General features: G+C 38.0%; 1 protein-coding gene across 2 annotated transcripts in view; it reads right to left on the bottom strand.

The window, feature by feature from the left end:
* The window catches only part of MYO3A (myosin IIIA), a 244,074-nt gene that overhangs the window by 20,105 nt on the left and 199,540 nt on the right, over window positions 1-24,429 (bottom strand). Inside the window, exons 28-30 of one of the 2 annotated variants that reach the window (XM_060659133.3) lie at window positions 22,944-23,067; window positions 18,918-19,206; window positions 16,110-16,254 (exon numbers count right to left, since the gene is read on the bottom strand). In XM_060659133.3, coding sequence (XP_060515116.2) covers window positions 16,110-16,254; window positions 18,918-19,206; window positions 22,944-23,067 — 558 coding nt within the window. Of the gene's footprint in view, window positions 1-16,109; window positions 16,255-18,302; window positions 19,207-22,943; window positions 23,068-24,429 lie in introns of both variants that reach the window. The other variant, XM_060659132.3, reaches the window with a different exon arrangement.

Raw genomic sequence — 24,429 nt, 5'->3', positions numbered from 1 at the left:
CCAAACATACCTTTCAACTCAAGAATCCTACCTGGGAACTTACCCACAAAACTAAAATCCGGGCATACAAGGACATTTTCAGAGATGTAACATTTCTCACAGTGGCAAAAAGCTGAAACAAAGTGAATCTCTAACAATAGAGCAAAGCTTATATAAAGCATGTTATCCAACACATGCAATATTATATTGCCAGTAATGACTTACAGCTCTTTCGGCTGATGTGCAGGGATTCCTGCTAAGGAATTGGAGAAAAGCAAGATGTATAAGTATTTCTATTATGATCCTATTTATATAAAAACAATGCATGTGTATGTGTGTGTAAATACATGTATACAGATCTGCAAAAGCTATGAAAGAATACATGCTTTATAATAAAGGTTCCCTTGAGGGGGAAGTAATGTGGGCTAGGGAGAGAGAAAAGGGGGAAGGAAACAGAAAAAAAACACCTTTTAGTTTTTTTACACTTCATTTATGTAAAATTATAACTATGCACATGGATGTGTGTATATTATCGAGATAAAAAATGTCAAAATGAATAGAATTTTCAGAATTTTTGTTTAATTCTTATACCTTGCAGTATCTGCTCTAATGTTAGTTCACTGACTTTTTTTCCTTCACCAGGATAATCTGAAGGAGAGGGCTGAATGTTCTTAAAAAGGTGTCTCACTTAAGATATTGCCATGCAAAGTGGGCAGCCAGTAAGTGAAAATTATTGATGAGTGTGTTCAACAGGGTCTGACTGAATTCAAATTAAATTTCTCCAGAATGTTTTGTATTTTTGAAGAGCAAACTTCCCATGAGCTTATCAGCATACAAATATTCCAGAAAGGCAAGCTGATTTTGCCCTCTAAATTTTTGTTCTTTTAGGGGGAGTACAAACACTGTCTGCTAACGTCATTCTAACCCCTTAATTACAAAAGTGACATAAACATTTGTAATCCCCAATTAACAGCAGCATATCAATGTTGGCAGTAGCAAAATTAGGTTTGTGACTCTTTTGTGTGATGTGCATGATAAATATTAGCTTGTAAAGGTTATTGCTATATTAAATAGCCAGAAGGTAAAATATTTATTTGTATTATAGTTCTGTTAATAATTTAGGTGTTTTAGTTCACGGGGAATGCACATTTCTTTGAATAAGGAAAGGACAAACAGCTTAACAGTTTTCATTTGGAAGAAAGCATAAAACTCATTGGTAATATTTGCTTTAGAAAACTATCTCAGTATTATTCTTATTTTAATTATAATTAACTATTTTACTTAAGTATACATTCCGAGTATAATTTGTGTAAGTGTCATGTCTAAATCAGATATTAGCAGAACAGAAATGCCCTTATATGGTATTGTAGTTTCTGCTTTAAGAAGTCAAGTTTTTAGTTTTTTTTTTTTTTTTTGTAAATTTCCACATACTGCTGACAGTCTGTGAACTTTAAGCAATATATATTTATACTTATATTTATATTTATATTTATATTTATATTTATATAGTTGACCTACAGGAAATCTTAAAAGGGAGGAATATTCATTGCTGAATGTTAAGGGCAGGATTCACACAGTCAGGGTTGCAACTTGCCTTCCAGAAGCTTCTGTTTCTGCCTTTCCTCTCATTTGACCTTTGGCCAGTCTAGCCAGTCTGGAAGAGACTGGATACAGGTTTTGAACTTGTGTGCCAGTCAGTTCCATGCTGCTCCTCTCTGCCTTGCACTGCTCGTGCTCTGAGCTCCTGGAGCCACTTTCATGTCTCATGGTTACCCTGCATTTGGCTACTTGCTTTACTCTATGGTCTATCTGTGTTCTCTGGAGTCTACCTGAGGTGAAGGGTTGTAAGATAGGCGCTTCTCCTACTCTGAGTTGTCCTTAACACTTTGGGGATGCCTTACCATTCACTGGATCTGACTCACAGGCTTCCTCTGACCTTCTCGATAGGCAGCTATGGGCCCCTGTCCCCATATGGGACTGCTCAAGCCATTCCTTTGGCTCCTTCTTCTCTACCAACCAAACACTGATGCCCTAGAGGCAACTTACACCTGTACTTGTTCTGTAGGTCATGGGCTTTTAAGCTTTTTGCCACTCTCTGATTTGGGCATATTGCACAAATATCTAGAACCTTTAAAACCGAGCCTTTACTTTTTATTTATTTTTTATTTTTTTTAATATATGAAATTTATTGTCAAATTGGTTTCCATACAACACCCAGTGCTCATCCCAAAAGATGCCCTCTTCAATGCCCATCACCTCCCCTCCTCTCCCTCCCACCCCCCATCAACCCTCAGTTTGTTCTCAGTTTTTAAGAGTCTCTTATGCTTTGGCTGTCTCCCACTCTAACCTCTCTTTTTTTTTTTTCCTTCCCCTCCCCCATGGGTTTCTGTCAAGTTTCTCAGGATCCACGTAAGAGTGAAAACATATGGTATCTGTCTTTCTCTGTATGGCTTATTTCACTTAGCATCACACTCTCCAGTTCCATCCATGTTGCTACAAAAGGCCAGTTTCATTCTTTCTCATTGTCACGTAGTACTCCATTGTGTATATAAACCACAATTTCTTTATCCATTCATCAGTTGAGCCTTTACTTTTTAAATTATACTTCTAGGTGTAGGTAAGGTGCTGCCCCCAGCCTGTCCCTCGTGTCTCTTTTAGTTACGCTACAGGAGAAACAGAGGAGAATTAAGTAGCTCTGTTTGTAGGTGGGCCGAGGTACATGCCCTCTAGATTACCATTTGTCTCCCGGACACAATCACTACATATCTGCTGTGTAGTGCTGGCATGTTTGTTGGGCTGAGGTCTTGGACTAGTCTTCAAAGACCAGTTTGTTCTAGTTATCGGGTTGGTTATGTTCTTACTCCCAGCCATCTTGCATACTCATGCACCATCATCAAACCAGAGTGCCCTGACAGAGGCAAATGAGAGTACACACAGTGGTGCTGAGGGAGTCTTGAGAGTGCCTTCTTTGTTAGGGATGGTGACCTGTCATGCTGAACTGGCAGCATGTGTCCTGTGTTTGGCCACAGGACTATGGAGATGGTCAGACACCAAAATATACACTTCCTTGCCTGGAGAAGGGCATTGGAGGCCCCCTAATGACATCTTGGTTATTTTTCAAGATCATATTGATCTTAATCCATCTGAAAAACACTTAAGTATATAGCCTGAGGTGAAACCTATGTTAATTTTCCGCAAGAGAGCCACATTTGAGAAAATTATTCATTGTTCGTAGTCACTTTCTCAGATTGGCCTTTTGAAAACAGAATAGAAGGACATTATCTGATTTTAAACAGGCAACCTTTAGTTGCCTTCTGCTCCTCCTTTATAACACACATTAGGTGGTTCCTATGAAGGTGAGGTGAAATGCACTATTTTTAATGTCATTGTTCCTTATTGGAGCATGTCAAGGAAGCAAGGAGCATGGCTGGAGGAAATGTCAAGCAAGCTTTCAGTGACTCAAGACAGCCTGGGAACAAAGATGACATACCTGGAGATGACGCTCTCGTCTTACCGCACGTGGCTGTGGAAGCTCTGTACTAGGCTGCGGTCACATTATTCAGATTCCTAATTTTATACAGAAGTGGACTCTGAAGGTCCAAGTCAATGAAGGATGGAGAGGGCCCACTCTACCGGCAGTTGCTTACTCAGCCAGTCCACTCAGCTTTTCTAGAGCTTTTCACGTAGGTGCTCTTGTCAATGAACCACCTCACACGGTGGAAGATTAAGCTGATTATTTACAGTGTTCAAATTCCAGTTCTGTAATATTTCATCCCGTAGTTGGATTAGCTAGCAGTTTTCCAAGGTTGTTCTTTGAGAAATGAATTTTTGGGACTGTCAATATTCCATCTATGAATGTGTCATTACTTATTAATAATTTTCTTATGGCCTCATTTTATTTTTTGCCATGTACATAAATTTTTCTTTTTCAGTTCTGATTATTTCCTTAGGCTGTAAGTCCTAATAAGTGGGTTTACTGGGTCAATGATACAAACTATTTCCATTTTTTTATGTTGCCAAATCACTTTACATGAAACCTGGACTCTGCAGTCTTACCATTAGTGTTTGAGAATAGTTACATTGGCACATTCTCATCACTGTTAAATGTTTTTTCATCCTTGACATTTTGAGGAGTAAAAAATAGTAATTTTGTTGTAATTTGTATTTTTATTTCTAGGGTAGCCATCTATAGGTTTAGGTGGCATTTGCATTTGTTCTTCTATAAATAAATCAATGTCTTGTGCCCAATTTTCCATTGGGGGGTGTTAACGTTTTTCCTAATTATTTGTAAGAGCCTTTTGTGCATTACACATGCTAACCCTTTTCCATTTGTTCTAAGGTTTTTATCCAGTTTGTATTTAGTTAACTTCTAATGCTTTCTAATCTCTGGAAGGTTTAAATGTTTACGCAGTCCAAAGCTATCACATCTTTTCTCTGTAATTCCTTTTATTACTTCTTATGTTTTATCCCTTCCTAAGAAGAGATTGTGAAACCATCATCTGGTTGCTTTTGGTTTATTTCTTACAATGAAATCATTAATATATGTGGGAAATATTTGGGTGTTCAGCATAATGTAAGATTATCTTATTTCTTCTCTCCAAATTAGAAAACAATTAAGTATTATTCATCTATTTCTTATTGTTTTGGTTTTTGTGGCAGGTTTTTATAGATACCAGGGTCAATTGTAGGGGTATCCTGTCTGTCTTATTAATATGTAGTTGATTTTTATAACAGAAGCATATGATTTTAATTATTGTCGCTCTATAGTATTCATTTTTCTATCTAATAGAGAAAGTCCTCATTTCTAATTATTCTTTTTTCCTGAAATTTACCAATGATCTTTAGGGACATTTTCTTAAGTTCTAAAGAAAATCTCATACAGATTGCATGAGGTTTTCTTTTTAAACCTTGAAATTAATTTTAGAAGTCATGTTTACATTATTTCCAGAGAGCTCTTTTTTCCATTATACACTTTTATGGGAAAGAATGCCCACATATCTATATATCCTTGCTGAATTCTATTGTTAGTACCAATCATTTTGGTTCATTCTTTGCATTTTTAAGATCAAAATTCATGTTGTCTACTAATGCCTTTACACCTTATCTTTTTGTTTTCAATAGTTATGCTTTTGTAGAAACTTCTGTTTGCTGCCTTGTTGCATCATGTAGAAATTCCCAAATAATGTAAAAAAGTGTCGCTAGAATACTTATCTTAATCTCACTTTCTAATGGAACTGCTTCCAGTGTTTTACAGCTAACAATGATGTTGACAATTGGCTTAGGAAATATATCTTTATATTATTAAAGAATTTCCTTCTATTTTTAATTTAGTAAGAGCTCTGCTTTTCATCAGGACCAGGTATTATTTTTTTGAAAAGTGTTTCAGAATTTATCTAGATGACTCTTTTCTTTTGACCTTTTGATACTGTGTTACATTAATATATTCTATTTGGAGAGTCTTTTAATGTAATATTGTACTCAGTTAGTTAGTACTGCACTTAGGAGTGTTACCTCTGCACTAAGTTAGTTAGTACTGCATTTAGGAGTGTTACCTCTAAATCTCTGAGATTGACTCAACGCTAAATTCCCTCTTTTCCTCTCCCCCCCCCCCCCCCCCCCCCGGCCCCGCTGCCACGCGCTCCCTTCCTTCCTTAAATGTTATTTGTCAGACTTTGGTTTCAGGGTACATGACCTTCATAAAATAGGTAACTTTCTATATTATTCTTTGTTTCTTAAACAGATTGCATATTATGGGAATTATCTGTCCAAGAACTTTAAATGCAATTGTGTAAAATACTCAGGTTCTTGTCAACTTTTCCTTTATAGACATATCATCATATTGGCTAATTTCTTTTTCAAAATTTATGTTTCAGACCCAGATTGTGTTTGTGAAATTGATTGCATTGAGTATAAGATTTTAGTATTATCAACTGTATTTGTTGTAATCTCTTATTTCTAAGTTTTTTGGTGGATTCTTTTTTAAGTAATTAATTAGGAATTTATTTTGTTGTTTTATTTTCAAAAAAACATTATCCTAGTTTCATTTAGATATTTGGTGTATTTTGTCTTATTGTAATTATTATTTTTTTTGTTTGTTTTTTCCTGGTGTTGAAGAACATCTAATTTTCCTTAAAAATTTCTCAACTTACATTCTTTTTTCATTATTTTCTCTCAATTAATAATGAAAACATGTAATGATTTGAATTTTCCTATGAGTATAGGCCTGGCTGCCTCCCATTCATCATTTTTATATGTGACTATTTTCATTTTTATTAATTCAAAATAATTTATAGTTCTAATTATAATTTCTTTACTTCAGATTATCTTATTGATTTTTAATTTGCTGATCTGTGGTTTTCAATTCTATCTCAATTGCATTATGGTCAGAAAGTATAATCTGGTTCAATTATGATTTAGGGGAGTTTGTGGACTGGCCAGTATGTCTAGTTATAAGAAAAAAGTTTTAGGGGTGCCTGGGTGGCTCAGTCGGTTAAGCGTCTTCCTTTGGCTCAGGTCATGATCTCACAGTTTGTGAGTTCGAGCCCTGCATTGGGCTCTGTGCTGACAGCTTGGAACCTGGAGCCTGTTTCAGATTCTGAGTCTCCCTCTCTCTCTGCCCCTCCCCTGCTCACTTGTGTGCTCTCTCTCTCAAAAGTAAATAAACACTAAAAACATTTTTAAAAAAATTTAAAAATTTAAAATACATTAGATACTTGAAAAAAGTTATTTTCTCTATAGGATATGAAATTATAAATATATTATACATGAACTTACCTTGTTGATTACACTACTGTATTAACTATGCTATATAATTTCTCTGTGAATTGATCTCAAGTAGCTAAGTAATATGGTGTCAAAATATGTAAAGAAAAAACTCAGTTTCTAGTGCTGCCATTATTGGTCTTTTTGTGTGCATTTTAATCAAAACTTTAATGGGAAGTTGGGGGGGATTACATCGTTCATTACTCTCCTGCTTCCATGTTAGCTCCATGTTCTTCCTAGTTTAGAATAGGTACAAAGTATGGAATGAGGAGAAATAATTTGAGTGTAGAAAAGTGTAGCTGTTTCCATTGAAGGCTTCTAGGTCAAGTATTTTGTCTGAACTAATTCAGTTAACTCATCAAAAATCCACACTTCAGAGCGTAAACTTATGTAAGATAAACTGTTTAATATGATTAGTGTTTAATATGTAGTTAAATACTGAAAATAAATGATTCTCGCTGAATTGTAAGATTGTAAATAATATCATTTAATTTTATATACTGAGTTTTTTTAAGAGACCTGGAGAGTTGGTATTACTTCTTATGAAGAAAGAGGAATAGCAAATGAATTCAGGTAGATAAGTGTTAGGTGGGAAGCAATTCAACTTTTGAAATCTCTTTACCTTCTACTCTTAACAAAAAAAAATAATACTATAAAATATATAACCCAGCATTATTTGAACTACCTGGCTTTCACATGAATGCAAGCATGTTTATAGATGCAGGTGGACATCTATTCTTGGATAGTTTGCAAAATGCATTTCTAGGAGCCAGCATTAAATGGCAAGATGACAGGCAGTCCTTAAAAATAAAGCAGATCAAACCTACATCATAGTAACTGAAAATATAAAGCATTATTGCATGGATCTAAATGCCATAAAAATTTAGAAATAAATGGAAAATTGTAAGTTTTGTCCCCCCTGACATTTACTCTGAAAGCAACATAAAAGCATTTGTATTATATCCACTGTTTGTGTGCATGGCAAGGGGCAGCTTTGATCTAGTGTTGAATTTTCTGTTGATATTACGTAGATGAAGCATGGGAATTACAATAGCATTCTTATTTGTTAACCTTGCAACCCATTAAAAAATTACAGCCTGTTGGATAGTCATAGCTTCTTTGTAAAAGGAGAGAAAGAGAATATGCTTTTGTGTTACCCGAATCTATTTGTCCTAGAATTAATCTTTTTTCTTCTCTTCACAGTGGTCAAAACAAATCGCCAGGTGTACCATAATTGAGAAGAAAAACATCCCCCCCCCACCACACTATTCAGGGAGTAATAATGCAATGTCATTGTATACTTATGAATACAACAGCATTTATTAGGATCTACGACCCAACGGCCATGCTCCAGTTACACATATCCTACACTACATTTCTCTCAACAAAAATGCAGGTACAATTAGCTCATATCAGTTTCAATTTATTACAACTGTTATCAAAACAAAGATATAAAATAAGTAGTTCATGTGCTTACCTTATTTTATTTTTAAACTTCATAACTAGATGCTCAGTTTTCATTTGGACATTATTTTACCTCGACACTTGTGCACATTAAAAAGATACGTCTCCCAGAAAAAGAAACCTTGCAGAGTAAGGTTAGAGCTTGTTAGAATTAATTTGAAAAACTTAATTATCTTCCTGGACTATCCATGTTTTCTAGGGCTTTCTTTAGAATAGGTAAGAAGTTTCCCCGCCTACTTTATATAATCTACCTACGGCTTTCTGAGTTCTTACAACAGAGTTCGGTGTAGCAAATAGTTGAAGGTGCCTATGGATTTGTGAGAATTGTGAGAGAATTAAAATTTCAGATGACTCTTAGCCTTATTTTAATGATGGAGTTATTTGTAAATGAGCTTGATTTTGTTTTCCCAAGTGAAATTTTTCATGGGGCGGGGCATGGTTTGCCATGAAGGTCGGTACTGTAGGGGTGGCCTGCTGAACCTAAACTAAGAGCGCATCAGCTAAATCTGCCTCCACAGGAGACGGCAGCTGCTTGGACTGCAAGGTGCCAAATTCGGGGGTTGGTTATCCTGTTGGTCTAAGGAGACAGGTCTTCTATATATTATAAGAACTTTTTTTCTTTCTGACTGGAGGAGTTTAAAATCAGATAATATACACAAATCTGTGAACATTTAAAGAATGTAATGTGGGGCGCCTGGGTGGCTCAGTCGGTTAAACCGTTGACTCTTGATTTTGGCTCAGGTCACGATCTCATGGTTCGTGAGTTCAAGCCCCACGCTGGGCTCTGCGCTGACAGTGTGGAGCCTGCTTGGGATTCTCTCTCTCTCCCTCTTTCTCTGTTTCCTCCCTATCTTGTGCTCTCTCTCTCAAAATAAATAAAGTTAAAAAAAAATAAAGAATGTAATGTTACATTTTTTTGTTTTTATAAAAACCATACTTCCAAATTTTCACTCCTCTGGTCACTATAGTTTGTTCCACTGTAATTCAAGGAGGAAATTAAACAGCTTTCTGGCCAATTAATAAGCAGTTACTGAATGTCTACTGTGTGATGAAGGTATGCTAGGGTAACAGAAAAATGAGTGCACAGTAGCATATGACATGGCATAGGGTTGAAAATCTCTTTGAGGAGGAAAACACTGATCTACACCAAATACCTCTGAAGTTAAATAAGTACATGCTGACTTATTTAACTGATAATCTACTTCCTCCAAGTGTGCACCTGCCTACCTGTGTGAACTCTGTGATGCCTGAAGGTGTATGAAGATAACTGAGAAAATCACTAGAGCTGGAGGAATAGGGAATGGGTGGTAGGAATTCCTGGTTTAAATGTGGTTAGGAGGGGGGCGTTTGGGTGGCTCAGTCAGCTAAGCGTCCAACTTCAGTTCAGGTCAGATCTTGGGGCCTGTGGGTTCGAGCCCCATGTCGGGCTCTGTGTGGACAGCTCAGAGCCTGGAGCCTGCTGCGGATTCTGTGTCTCCCTCTCTCTCTGCCCCTCTTCTGCTTGTGCTCTGTCTCCCTCTCTCTCAAAAGTAAACAAACATTAAAAAAATAAATGTAGTTTAGGAGATTGGCAAACTTGTGCTGTTTTATAAAGAAAACAAGAGTCCGAAACTTAGGTTGGAGTTTTCCTATCCTGAGGTGAGACAAGCCCATCCAAAGGTACAATGAAATGGATCTAGAGCCATTGCAGGGATTAAATACTGACCAAGCAATATCTGGCTCAGTGTGTGACCTCAGTTGGAATTCTTTATATTTGCCATAAACTTTCATAGACTAGTCAAGAAATTTTTTAAACTTGCAGAGATCACTAAAATATATGAACATAGAGTATACCCAATGATAAAGCCTAGCAGATGTTGTGAGTGTAATCTCCCAAAATGCAGCACAATGAACATTTGCATCCCCTTTTCCATTTGTATCTATTCTAATATTAAAAAACTCTGGGGATTTTAGTAAATAATTCCTAATGCATAGGAAATTCAGTGGAGACTTTATAATTCTCTTCTTGTTCGGTCAGTATCATTCTACACAACACCCTAAAAACCTTCTTACTGGGGCTTCTAAGGTGCTAGGCTCCGTGGTGTTCTTCCCAGCTTTCTGGTTGCTCCTCTTTGCTGGTTCCTCTCTCCCTGATCTGTATGTGTCTGAACTCTTGCTCTAGACTTTCTTCTCTTGCGATTGGTGGACTTCCTGAATGACCTCACGGCTTCAGGTGCTATGCACTTATCCACCTGTTTGTTGACTAACCTCTGCTTCTGTTTACCTCCTCAGCCTCACTGCATCTGAACCACCATCACCTCTTGCTGGTCTTCCATGTTTATCCTTTGTGCCATCAAATTCTATCCCTACGATGCAATCCAAAGGATCTTTCAAAAATGCAGTTGTCTATGGCAGGGTTGAGTATCCACTGTACAACAATTCAGATGTACAAAAATGTAACCTGAGTCTCTTAAAACCAGACTTAATTTTTACCTCTTGGTGTTCGTTTCCGTTTTCTACTGTTACATTATTTTTTAGAAGTTTATTTATTTTGAGAAAGAGTGTGTGTGAGTGTGCAAGCAGGGTAGGGGTATAGAAAGAGGGAGAGAGGGAATCTGAAGCTGATAGTATGGAGTCTGATGTGGGGCTCAATCCCACGAACTGTGAGATCGTGACCTGAGCTGAAACCAAGTGTCAGACGCTTAACCGACTGAGTCACCCAGGTGCCCTTCTACTGTTAACATTATTTTTAACGAATCCTAGTTAAACTCAGTCTCTTTCAATTTTCTTAATGTGTTATGAGTAAACTTAGTAATTTTAGGTTTCTGACACTCCTCTTTTCTCCCCGAGTCACATCTAGGTTGGGGTTGGCAGACTTTTACAGCCTCACGGTGTCAATGAAAATAGTCCATCTGCTCTGTAGTTATTCCCAGATTTTCATCAGCATCTGCTGAGAGTGACTGCTATCTAGTCTCTGGTCACTGGCATCTACTACTTCTGCCAATGTCCTCCCTTTCTCCTTGGTTCTGGGTTGTCAGGTCCACCCAGATCCTCTCGGTCCTCAGGCCACATCACGCTCTCTTGCAGGCTCTTCCTCTGCTACTCTCAGGGACACAGGACAACTCAGATGTTTGCCAAGTTAGCCTTAAAGCAGTGGAGTATAATATGTAACCTCTCTACGTGTGTTCAGAACAAAAAGCGCTCCCTCTAAACCTGGGGTCAAAGAAATATCACTGAATAACAATTCTCCCCCTAGAAGCTAAAAATTTATCTCTGATATTTTTGTTAGGTCCATTTAAAAACAAATAATCCAGTGAAGAAATGGGCAGAAAACATAAATAGACACTTCTCTAAAGAAGACATCCAGATGGCAAACAGGCACATGAAAAGATGCTCAACGTCACTCCTCATCAGGGAAATACAAATCAAAACCACACTCAGATATCATCTCATGCCAGTCAGAGTGGCTAAAATGAACAAAACAGGAGACCAAAGATGCTGGAGAGGATGTGGAGAAACTGGAACCCTCTTGCACTGTTGGTGGGAATGCAAATTGGTGCGGCCACTCTGGAAAACAGTGTGGAGGTTCCTCAAAAAATTAAAAATAGACCTACCCTATGACCCAGCAATAGCACTGCTAGGAATTTACCCAAGGGATACAGGAGTACTGATGCATAGGGGCACTTGTACCCCAATGTTTATAGCAGCACTTTCAACAATAGCCAAATTATGGAAAGAGCCTAAATGTCCATCAACTGATGAATGGATAAAGAAATTGTGGTTTATATACACAATGGAGTACTATGTGGCAAGGAGAAAGAATGAAATACGGCCCTTTGTAGCCACATGGATGGAACTGGAGAGTGTGATGCTAAGTGAAATAAGCCATACAGAGAAAGACAGATACCATATGGTTTCACTCTTATGTGGATCCTGAGAAACTTAACAGAAACCCATGGGGGAGGGGAAGGGGAAAAAAAAAGAGGTTAGAGAGGGAGAGAGCCAAAGCATAAGGGACTCTTAAAAACTGAGAACAAACTGAGGGTAGATGGGGGGTGGGTGAGGGGTATTGAGGAGGGCACTTTTTGGGATGAGCACTGGGTGTTGTATGGAAACCAGTTTGACAATAAGTTTCATATCAAAAAAAATAAAAAAATAAAAAATGTCAGATTGAAGAATAAAGTGAACTAATTCGACTTTCTAATCATATTCTAATCATTTAGGTCTCTTCAAAGTCCCTGACAAAGCAATTTTGAGAAAGAAAAACAGAATTGGAAGCATTATACTTCCTAATTTCAAGCTGTATTATAAAGTTATAGTAATCAAAAAGAGTATGATATTGGCATAAAAACAGGCACCTAGACCAATGGAACAGAACAGAGAAACCAGAAATGGACCCAAGCATATATGTTTTGATATGGGCACCTGAATACACAAAGGGGAAAAGGCAATTTCTTCAACAAATGGTGCTGGAGAAACTGGATATCCACATACAAAAAGATGAAATTGGACTCATCTTGCATCACACAAAAATTCAGCTCAAAATGGATTAAAGACTTAAGCATAAAACCTGAATCCATAAAAATCCTAGAATACAACATAGGGAAAAGCTCTTTGACATTGGCTTTGGCAGTAAATTTTTGGCCATGATAACAAAAGCACAGAAAAGTATATCAAAAAGCTTCACTATAGCAAAGGAAACCATTAACAAAATAAAAAGGCAATGTATGGAATAGGAGAAAGTATTTGAAAACCATGTATCAGATAAAGAGTTAATATCAGATAAAGAGTTAATATCCACAATATATACAGGGAACTCACACAACTCAAGCAAAACACCAAGCCACCCCAATTTAAAAACTGACAAATGACCTGAAGTGACATTTTTCCAAAGAAGACATACAAATGGCCAATAGTATTTGAAAAGATGTTCAATATCACTAATCATCCAGAAAACGCAAATCAAAATCACAGTGAGATTTTACTTCAACATCTGTTAGGATGGGTATTATTAAAAAGGCAAGAGAAACACACGTGGCTAGGATGTGGAGAAAGGGAACTTTTGTACGTTGTTGGTTGAAAATGTAAATTGGTACAGCCACTACAGAAAACAATATGGAGGTACCTCAAAAAATGAAAAGTAGAACTACCATATGATCCAGCAATCCCCCTTTGGATACATATCCAAAGGAAGTGAAATAAATACCTCAAATAGGTATCTGTGTTCCCATGTTCACTGCAGCATTGTTCACAATAGCCAAGATGTGAAAACAACCTAAATGTCCATCAACAGATGAATAAAGATGTCACACACACACACACACACACACACACACACACACACACACAAACATACACACACAGCTTCGTAGGAAGCTGCAACCCCTCCCCCACTCCTCCTTTCCCTTTAAGGACAGGGCTGAGCTGCTTGCTCAGGGACACTGCCTGGTTTCCCTGGCTTCCCTGCACCACCAATACCTCACTGCCCCACATTTACCAGGGCTGCGGCACATATAACCAAGAGGGAAGCTGAAGTCCCCACCTTTCCCCTCTGCTTCCAACTGTCAGCAGGCCATGTGGGCCTGGGTCACAGGAGGCTGTCAAACTGATGGGCATCTGGGCTCTGACTTGTGAAGCTGCTTCTTAACATCAAGAGGCTCTGGGCCAGGGCCTGAGAGCAGTGGTGGTAGAAAGGGCAAGAGAGCCACTTTTTGTGTGTGTGTGTGTGGAAATTTATTATCACATTAACTAACATATAGTGTATACAGTGTAGTCTTGGCTTCAGGAGTAGATTCCTATGATTCACCACTTACATAACAAAACCCAGTGCTCATCCCAACAAGTGCCCTCCTAAATACCCATCACCCATTTTCCCCACCCCCAACCCCTCACCTCCATCAACCCTCAGTTTGTTCTCTGTATCTAAGAGTCTATTATGGTTCAAAAATCTATAAAGAACTTACCAAACTTAACACCTGAAAAACAAATAATCCAGTGAAGAAACGGGTAGAAGACATGAATAGACATTTCTCCAAAGAAGATATCCAGATGGCCAACCAACACATGAAAAAAGGTACAACATGACTCATCATCAGAGAAATACAAGTCAAAACCACAGTGAGATACCACCTCACACTGGTCAGAGTGGCTAAAATTAACAACTCAGGAAACAACAGATGTTGGAGAAGATGTAGAGAAAGTGGAATCCTCTTGCACTGTTGGTGGGAATACAAACTGGTGCAGCCACTCTGGAAAACAGTGTGGAGGTTCCTCAAAAAATTAAAACTAGAATTATCCTATGACCCAGCAATAGCACTACTAGGAATTTATCCAAGGGATACAGGAGTGCTGATTTGTAGGGGACACATGCACCCCAATGTTTATAGCAGCGCTATCAACAATAGCCAAGTTAAGGAAAGAGCCCAAATGTCTATCAACTGATGAATGGATAAAGAAGATGTGGTGTGTGTGTGTGTGTGTGTGTGTGTGTGTGTGTGTGTATGCATGCATGTATGTATGTATGTATGTATGTGTCTCTCTCTCTATATACAGAGACACATACATATATACATATAATGGAATATTATTTGGCAATGAAAAAGAATTAAATCTTGCCATCTGCAACAACATGGATGGAACCAGAGGGTATTATGCTAAGTGAAATAAGCCAGTTGGAAAAAGACAGATATCATGTTTTTACTCATACGTGGAATTCGAGAAACTTAACAGAAGACCATAGGGGAAGGGAAGAAAAAATACATTACAGAAAGGGAGGTAAACCATAAGAGACTCTTAAATACAGAGAGCCATTTTTGTTTTCAAAACTTCACTACAACTATAGACTTGAAAATAATGTGGCAGGACAACTGACTGGAACATGAAGATATTTTCTCTTCCTCCCATATCAAACAGTCAGGCTCATCTTAGTAATTTCCTGCCTAAGGGGTTTTTGCAGAAGCTGCATGAGGTTAGCAGGATTTCCGGTCTTTGGCAACACCAAAGTCATTGCAGAGGTGATGCCAGGTGTCTTGGTAGGGATGGCGAGAGAGCAGGAGGCCTCCAAGAAAGTCAGGGAAAATAAATATTCTCCCAGACAGATGTCAGCAGGGCCATCAGTGGCTGCTTCTGGGGGAGGTTATAAGGCTGCAGAAAGGATGGCTACCTGAAGCATGTATGGACCAGGTGAGACTCCCGACTTGACAGTTTCCAGGTACCTGCTGAGGGTATGGGAACAGCACAGCTCCTGACTTGAAGGGGTCATGATGCCAGCGAGAAGATGGGTGTCCCAACAGTAACTGTGTAGGCAAATAACTAGTGACCACAGGCTCAGGCTCTACCTGGTCCTTTGATGGATGTATAAGACCGCAGGGTCTTTGCACAGCCCTGGAGAGGGGAAGGCCTGATAAATACTGAGTTTGAATCCCCTACCAGTTTAGCGAAATGGGGACAGACTGTGACACAGCTGATCAGAAGAAAAATATAATAATGCATTTGGGTTTGTCATATGAATGGAGATTTGAATCTCCTATAGTCTACTTAAGGTTGCAGATGTTGACAAAGGAATAGATATTTACTTTTTTGCTCCCTCTCACCAAACCTGCATTCTGCCCACTCCTCCAAACTCCATCTCTATTTCCTTCTGGTGTCATTTGAAAAGTTCTAGTTAACGTGTATATGAAGGGGGAAAAAAAAAAAGAAAAAAGAAAAGAGGGGAGAATGAAGTCAGAGAAAGTAGAATGTGTGTGGAACATTCTGGAAAAGTTTTTATCTACACATGAGAAATGGAATGAAGAGAAGGTTCTCCCCCAAACAGTTAGAAAATAGTTACCTCAAACTTGACATAGAATAAAGGTCAGAAACTAATAAACAAATAGAGTATCTGGCACTATGTTTCCCTTCAGGAAGTTCTAACTACTGATTTTTACCTGAGAGGCACTGCTGAGAAGAAACTCGTCTATTAATTGGCTTATGAGGATAGACACCCAGATAAAGAGGCTTCAGTTGCTGTGACAAAATCATTTCATTCAGTTTTTTCTGCAGAATGAAATATTCTTCAGATAACTTTGATATCTAAAAAGAAGGTCATGTGTCAGATTAAATCAAGGAAAAGAATTCAGAGGGCTGCACATGTACACCAGGATCTGGTAAATTCCTGATTGACTGTCTCCGGGACTCTCACGCACTTCTCCAGAACCTACCTTGAACCATGTCTGAAAACCCAAGGTCCGAAAAAGTCCTCACTTGACCAAGCCTCCCCCTTGGTGCAACTTGCGCATCTCACATTTTCCATTTACAAACTGCCAAACGTGTCATGCTACATGAAGCATTCTGTCCTGATCACTCCTCCCTGGGGTCCCTGAGATCTGGCTTCTGTCTGTACCATTCTATAGCAATTGCCTTTCTGCTTTTAGCCCACAGAAGCCTTTGGTTGCCTTTGATTGTGTTAACCCCCTCCTTTCCTTTCCGGTGTTCTTAGCCTCAAGTCAGGGCTCCTCTCCTCTGGCTCCTCTCTTTCCATCCAGCTCCTCTGCCTCTCTCTGGTCTGCATCCTGACCCTGTGGACATCGCTGTACTGCTGGGCTGTATGTGGAGCTCCTGCTTTTCTACCTCTAGCTTTGTCCCCCTGGAGTGCTGAATCTATTTCCACAGCATTATTATCCAGCTCTATGGAGATGATTTAGTAATTCTGCATCTCCTCAATGTCCCTTATGCGTAGCAGATCAGGTATCCAATCCCCAGTTTGGTCTTTAGAGTAAGAAAATGTATGCACCAAGGAAAGGAAGGACTGCATGCATATTAAACTCTCTATGTCCGTGTGCTTAAAAAAAAAAAAAAGAACAGGAAAGGACTGGCAGATCTCTACTAAAAGCTACAAGTTGGAGATGTTTAGGCCACACCTATAACATGAAAGTGGTGCCCAAGAGTGGCTACTGTGCTTTTGCATGGACGCAGTCACTGTCAGAGACAAAGAGCAGAGTTTGGGGACCCAAAAGTATTAGGCAATCCCTCTTTGAACTAACCCATAATGATATTTCTTCAATGATTGTATATACTATTGATTACCCTGGTGATGCATATTAACTTACAATATGCATTTTAGAGGTCATCTAGTTAAAATCCTTCACTTTACATAAGAGAAAAATAAAGGTGATTTTCTTAAGGTCACACATAAAGTGATTCTCTTAAGATCAAACACCTACAGAGAAGGCAAGACCTGGGATTGGCATTTTCAGCAGCAGCTCCCTGTGGTCTCTCCCTCCATAGTACTAAGTAATCAGTGTTCCATGTACACCCATGAGAAGCGCTAAAGCCAACTGCCCCCTTCTAAAAACAGCCAAAACATGCCTACTCTTGGCACACGATATACTCCAAGAGGGGATTGTTTTTTGCGGTTTCTTATTGTCACAATGTAACATGTAGATTTCTACCTTCATTGCATGTATGCCTGAGTATGGCTACATGCCTAATTTTGACACCTCATTATATCTTCTTAAAATCTGGGGCAGGGGCGCCTGGGTGGCTTGGTCGGTTAAGGTCCGACTTTGGCTCAGGTCATGATCTCACGGTCCCTGAGTTCGAGCCCTGCATCAGGCTCTGTGCTGACAGCTCAGAGCCTGGAGCCTGTTTCAGATTCTGTGTCTCCCTCTCTCTCTGCCCCTCCCCTGTTCATGCTCTGTCTCTCCCTGTCTCAAAAAATAAGTAAAAGTTAAAAAAAAAAATTAAAAAAAAAATCTGGGGCAGAAAAAGCATAGATTTTAGAGGATTTATAACACTTTTTTTTCTGTTTCTTTTTCTTTTAAACTCTAGTGAAAGATCTCAGAGAAGGAAATCTGCATTGTCCAATGTCAACATTTTAGTAACCTGCATAAACCAATGACTAGTCTCTTGACTACAGAAGGTTTCTATCGTATTTTATACTACTTCTAACAGCACATCGTCTTAAAAATTTATGGCTATTTGAATAGCAAAACCTTTGAGACATTCATTAAAGAGGGTTGCAGCCTCATAAAAAGAGATGAAACAATTATTAATAATTATTAATTAATGGTACATTTACTTCAGTTACTGTGTAGTTCCCAGAGATTTCTACTAGTAAATAAATCTGTTTGTTTACATACCTGTTTTGAAAAGATTGCCAAATCACATGCTTCGTTCTCTAAAACTGCCTTTGAGTCTCTATCATTCTTTGTCCTGATATTACAGGATTCCTCATGTTTTGTGGGATAGGAGTATAAATCATGGGTATTTGTTGCTACTTCTGTTGGTTTTGAAACAACCTTTTGACTTTGCAAAGAAGACATCCTGTCCTTCTGTAATTGCTGCTTTCTCTTGTAGCCCCGGTATTTGCTCTGAATGAACACTGCTGCTCTATCTTCCTCCTGGGCGTGCATGCTGGCTTGGGCTGGCCTCTCTCTGACCGACCCAGGCGTCAAATGGCTTCTCTGATGGCTGCACACTGGTGCATTCTGGGTAACTACAGATGTCTTCTTTTCTTTTTCCTTGCTATCTGCATTTTGATGAACCGACCTTTGGCTAAGACTGGGTTCCAAACTTTTTGTTAAAGAAGGTTGCTTTGTCTCATTCTCCACCACCCAAAGTCCTGGGTAGCTTGGCCTTTCCGAGATGGCCTTCCTTTCTAGATATGCTACTTTTGATTCTTCAAAATTCCTTTCCTCTGCATACCTCTGGTAGTAATTCTGGAGCACAGTGTTCTCCTCCTCCACTCTCCTTACCTTACTATTCTCTTCCAGGTCTTTCGCATATTTCTTCTTAGGCTGTCCTTCTGTCCAAGGGTCCCCCACCAGATACACTTCCTGCTTAGCCTCTTCTCCATACATGTTATTCATTTTTTTCTGAGTTTGATGTCCTCTGTTGTTACTTTCAACAGCAATCATGGCTTCCCCTTCAACTCTGAAAGTAGAAGTCTTCACTGCAGATGTACTTCCTTTATTATTTGGAGCTGGAATGACTGTTTCGTTAGTAGGGACCACATTTTCTGTCTGTTTCTTCACAAAAGATTCCCTGTGTAAAACATACTGCATCTGAATATATGATATTAAACTGGACCTTATTTACCTGTATAGTGTTGGGAGAACAGTAACAGGGGCAAAAAAACAAAAACAAACAAAAAAACCCAAAAAACAAAAAACAAAAAAACCTCCAAATAAAAACTTCTCAAGTCACGTTAATCAAATGTTTCCCACACGTTCTCTCTAGCAACAACTGTGGTAGCTGCTCTAATAATGACGAAACCAGTTTCAATTTAGAATGAGAACTATCCTCGCATATTTTCACTTAATGAGGCATCAAAACCCTAGGAATTTAATCACTTCAAAACATGTCTTTTTCTAAAGAAAGTACCTACGGTGAGGAGAGGTTGTGGAAAATATATCAAAATTTGAGACTAGTAAGCAGGGTATGTTCACTAGGCTAATGTGTTGTATTTAATAAGCTCCCTCGAGCTCTGGTGATCACAGTAAATATGTTACAAAATTAAAGGGAAACAGTGTCCTTGCTACGGTTCATGATCGTATAATATGTTGACCAAAATTTCACAGTTGTTACTTTACCAATATCCTCCCAAAATGATTTTCCTTAAAGATAACACTTTCTCTAGTTTTTTTTTTTAAAGCCACATAAGTTTCTTTTTCACTTTTTTTTTTCTTTTGGTGAGGACAAAACCCTCACAAGAGCAATATGGCCATGAAAAGTGTGTTACAGTACAGTGAAAGTCATGACCTGATACCCTGACATGCTACTTGGGGAGTTTTCAAAACTTTCCATTTTGGCTTAGGAAATCCATGGGAGATTTTTGGTCCTTTGCAATCTGTTTGTACAGAAGGATTTGTCTGGGAGTCAAACTTGGAAAAAGTTACTGGAATTCAATTTATCTAATTCCACTGGCCACTTCCTAGGCCTATAACAGCATCTTCAGGTTTATACAGGAGGCATAATAGAATCTCTGTTATTTTGCCAGGGACCAGAGAAGGAGGCAGGATACCAAGAACCCATAATTTTAACGAATGGCTATGCTAGTATTTTGAACACCTTCATAACACCCCCAGAGAATGCCTATACTAATCAAAGTATAATTAATGAGAAAAAGATAAGCAAACTACCACAGAGCTATAGTAATCAAAACAGAGTGGAATCGGCATAAAAACAAACTCACAGATCAATGGGACAGAATAGAGAGCCCAAAATAAACACACACATTTATGGCCAATTAATTCAGGACAGAAGAACCAAGAATATACAATGGGGGTGGAATAGTCTCTTCAATAAATGGTTTTGGGAAAATTAGACAGACACATGCAAAATAATTAAACTGGATTCCTATCTTATACTATATACAAAAATCAACTCAAAATGAATTTAAAGACTTGGACATAAGACCTGAAATCATAAAACTCTGAGGAGAAAATATAGGTGGTAAGCTCCTTGACTTTGGTTTGGCAATATATTTTTTTTTTTTTTTGGATTTGATACTGAAAGCAAAAGCAACAAAAGCAAAAATAAACTAGTGCGACTACATAAAATGAAAAAGCTTCTGTACAGCAAAGGAAACCATCAATAAAATGAAAAGGCAACCTACGCAATGGGAGAAAATATTTGCAACTCACAGACGTGACAAAGGGTTAATATCCAAAAATATATGAAGAACTCGTACTACTTAATAGCAAAACAATGAACAACCTGACTTAAAAATGGGCAGAGGATGTGAACAAGCATTTTTCACAAGGAGATGAAAAAATGACTAACAGGTACATGAAAAGGGCCTCAACATTTGGAAATGCAAATCCAAACCATGATGAGGTATCACTTCACACCTGTTAGAATGGCTATCATCACAAAAGACAAGAGAAAACAAGCATTGGTGAAGGTGTGAAGAAAAGAGAATCCTTATGTACTGAGAAAGCTGTGCTGGTGGGAATGTAAATTGCTGCCAGTTTGGAAAATGATATGGAGGTTCCTCAAAAAACTAAAAATAGCACTACCATATGATCCAGCAATCCTACTTCTGGTTGTACCCCCGCCCCCCAAATCAAAAAACAAAGCAATGATCTCAAAGAGCTATCTGCACTTCAATGTTCATTACAGTATCATTCACAACAGTCAAGACACAGAAATAACCTAAGTGACCATTAAAGGATGAATGGATAAAGAAGATATGGTATACATATTCAATGGAGTATCATTCAGCCACAAGAGAGAAGAAATCCTGCCATTTGTGACAACATGGACGCAATAAATCAGACCGAGGAAGACAAATACTGCATAGTATCACTTATGTGTGGAATCTGAAAAAGAAAAGAAAAAGTCAAACCCACACAAATGGACAGTTGTGGTTTTGAGGGGGAGGTAGAAGAAATAGGAGGGAGAGGCTGGAAAAAGGATACAGCCTTCCAGCCATTAGAGGAATAGGTAGGTCTGAGGATCTCATATAAAACATGGGACTACACGTGGTTTTGTATAACTGAATTTTGCTAAAGGAGAATTTCAATGTTCTCACCAAAAAAGCACAAAAAGGAACCATGTAAGGTGATGGACGTGGTAATGAATTAGATGGGGGAATCTTTCCACAATGCAGATGCATATCAGATCATCATGATGCACACTTCAAATATCTTCTAATTTTGTATGTTAATTACACATCAATAAAACTTAAAATTTTAAAAAGATGAATAAGTTCTTGGGATCTAATATACAGCATGGTGATTGTTAACAGTACTGTATTATAGACTCAAGAGTTGCTAAGACAGGTGTTCTTAAATGTTGTCACCACACACATACACACACAGAGTTGTAATTATTGAGGTGATAAATGTGTTAACGAACTTCACTGTGGTAATTATTTCACAATATATATGTGCACCAAATCCTCATGTTGTACACCTGAAAGTGACACAGTGTTATAGGTCAACTGAATCCCAATAGATTAAAAAAAAAAGACAAGGGTCCTGGGATTGGGGCTGGAATGATCTTCATTTCCCTGGAGACCACTCTTTCTTCTTTCGATCAATTCAAGCTTTACCACTAAGGCAAAATCTATATACTTTCTCTTCCCCTAATCCCTACCAAGATCTTCCATGCCCTACTGCACAATTTGCATATTTTTCTAGCAGAGTTAACTTGTGTTATTAGAATCACATATTTATTGGTTATATTTCCTTCCCATGTTTCTATGGGCAATTTGAGGATCAGGATTTTGTCTCATCTATCTACATGTCTTCACAGCTTACCATACAGCTTTATGTATAAATGCATTCAGGTGGATCTGCTAATAAGCACTCAGAAATATAGATATGGAGGCTCAAGAGAAGAAAGGGCAAAGTGTCATGCTTTGAAGGTTGGATTCTGGCTTAGGAGTTACGGTATACTGATTATTAACACCATGGGAATGAATGAGAAAGCCCAGAGATGATATTCAGATGTGGAGGAGGATTTAAATATGGGGACGGGAGGAGGAGTTAGCAAAGGATACTCAGAATTAGGAGCAGAAATGCAGAGTGCAATCCAGCAGAAGCCTAGGAAGAAAAAAAAACTATGGAAGGAAAGTGTGGTCATCAGTGTGAAATGCCAGTGAACTCCCAAATAGGATAAAGAACACAAGAGTGGCCACTGGGTGTTCACTGACATTTAATGCACTGGTATTAGGAGCCTGATTAGGTACAAGAAAGACTGTGAACTTTATTTTGACTTTACAGATTTGAAAAATGTATAATGTCAAAATGGTATAAAAATGAACATCAATATACCTTTTATTTTCAAAGTTTTTCTTGTAGTCAAATTGCTGATCATGAGTCTGAAGAGTTGTTACTGCTGTGTTTTTTGTGTTAACAATTTCTTTTCTTTGTTTCCTTACTAGATGTCCTCTTGCAGCTGAAACATACAAGGTCCAGAGTAGCATTAATCAGAATAAAGAAAAAGCCATTACTTAAGTGAATAGAAACAAATTTTTTTTTGACAATCAATGTCAGGAAAATGAAATTAAAGAGCCCAAATAGGACAGGTTCATAAAAAATATTGTTCATTAACAAGATTCTTCTATAGCAAGAAAATAATTAAAGTGCCTTTTGCATTAAGGACAGTACTGGGATGAAACTAAAATGAAAGAGATTAGCTAAGTTGTTGAAAAAGACAAACTATTCATTTGCTTAAATCTGCTAATAATTACGTCAGCTATTTACAGGAGAAAGCCCCTATTATTTAAGAATATGTTTTGGACTTTTTGGCCAATTATCCTTGGAACCAGATAGATTTCAGAATTCAGCTTTAAACTTTTTTATTTTATAAAGGTAATTCAGAGCAAATAACACATATCCTATAACATTCCCCATGTCAGGGCAGCATTCCATAATCAAAAATACAAATATTTCTCCAGAAAACCAATATTTTTACTAGGAGTGATGAAGGACTATAAATATTAGGTCATGTTTCACTGCCAGATGAGTTGTGAAAAACCGTTTCTTCAGTGTTTTATAAATTGTGAAACTGTGGATAAAGAATCTGATCCCAAATTTTAGGGATTTGCATTTTGATGCCGCAGGGAGAAGTTAAGGGCTTTAAAATCCCCGAAGAGATGAGCCCTTACGATTTGACAGACCCGAGACTGGAACAGGAATCTCTCAAATGTTAGTCAGCTATTCTGTCTCCCATGTCAGTGCTCCTCAGAAGGCAGGCTGCAGATCATAGTGGATCATAAAATGGATTAGTGGCCAAATCTAGCATCTAAAAATGAAGTGGGATAAGCCAGAACAGAAAATATCAGAGTGCATTGCATGTAGTATGTGTGCATATCAGGTTACACGGGAGAATATAGTTTTTACTATGGAAGTCCACTCAACACGTTGTGGAAGATGCTTCACTGAACCATACCAGGTTCTAAATTTAGTTTCTTATTGAAAAATGGAAAGTGAAATCTAAAGTCTATTGATACATTTTAATAAAAATGTGTAAAGTATTATTATAAATATTATTTACCTACAGTTAATAGAAAGAAACGGATGCCCTTTAACATAATGAGATTTAATCAAGTGGTCAAACACTGTGGCAAGTCTAACCTTTGAATAAAGTAGGAAAAGTGTTATTGTCCAATGGATTATAATAATATGATTCCTGAGATCTGTAACTAATTTAATCACTTGTATCTTGCACAAGAGGTCAATTGTATTTCATTGATGCTTGACAGAAAATCTAAAAATTAAATTATTTTATTTAAAACAAAACATTCAAATATTAAAA

The sequence above is a fragment of the Panthera onca genome, chromosome B4, assembly GCF_046562875.1.
Source record: "Panthera onca isolate mPanOnc1 chromosome B4, mPanOnc1 haplotype 2, whole genome shotgun sequence".
In the NCBI taxonomy this organism is placed as follows: domain Eukaryota; kingdom Metazoa; phylum Chordata; class Mammalia; order Carnivora; family Felidae; genus Panthera; species Panthera onca.
The sequence above is the reverse complement of the archived record's forward strand: the minus strand, read 5'-3'. Positions and strand labels throughout refer to the sequence as shown.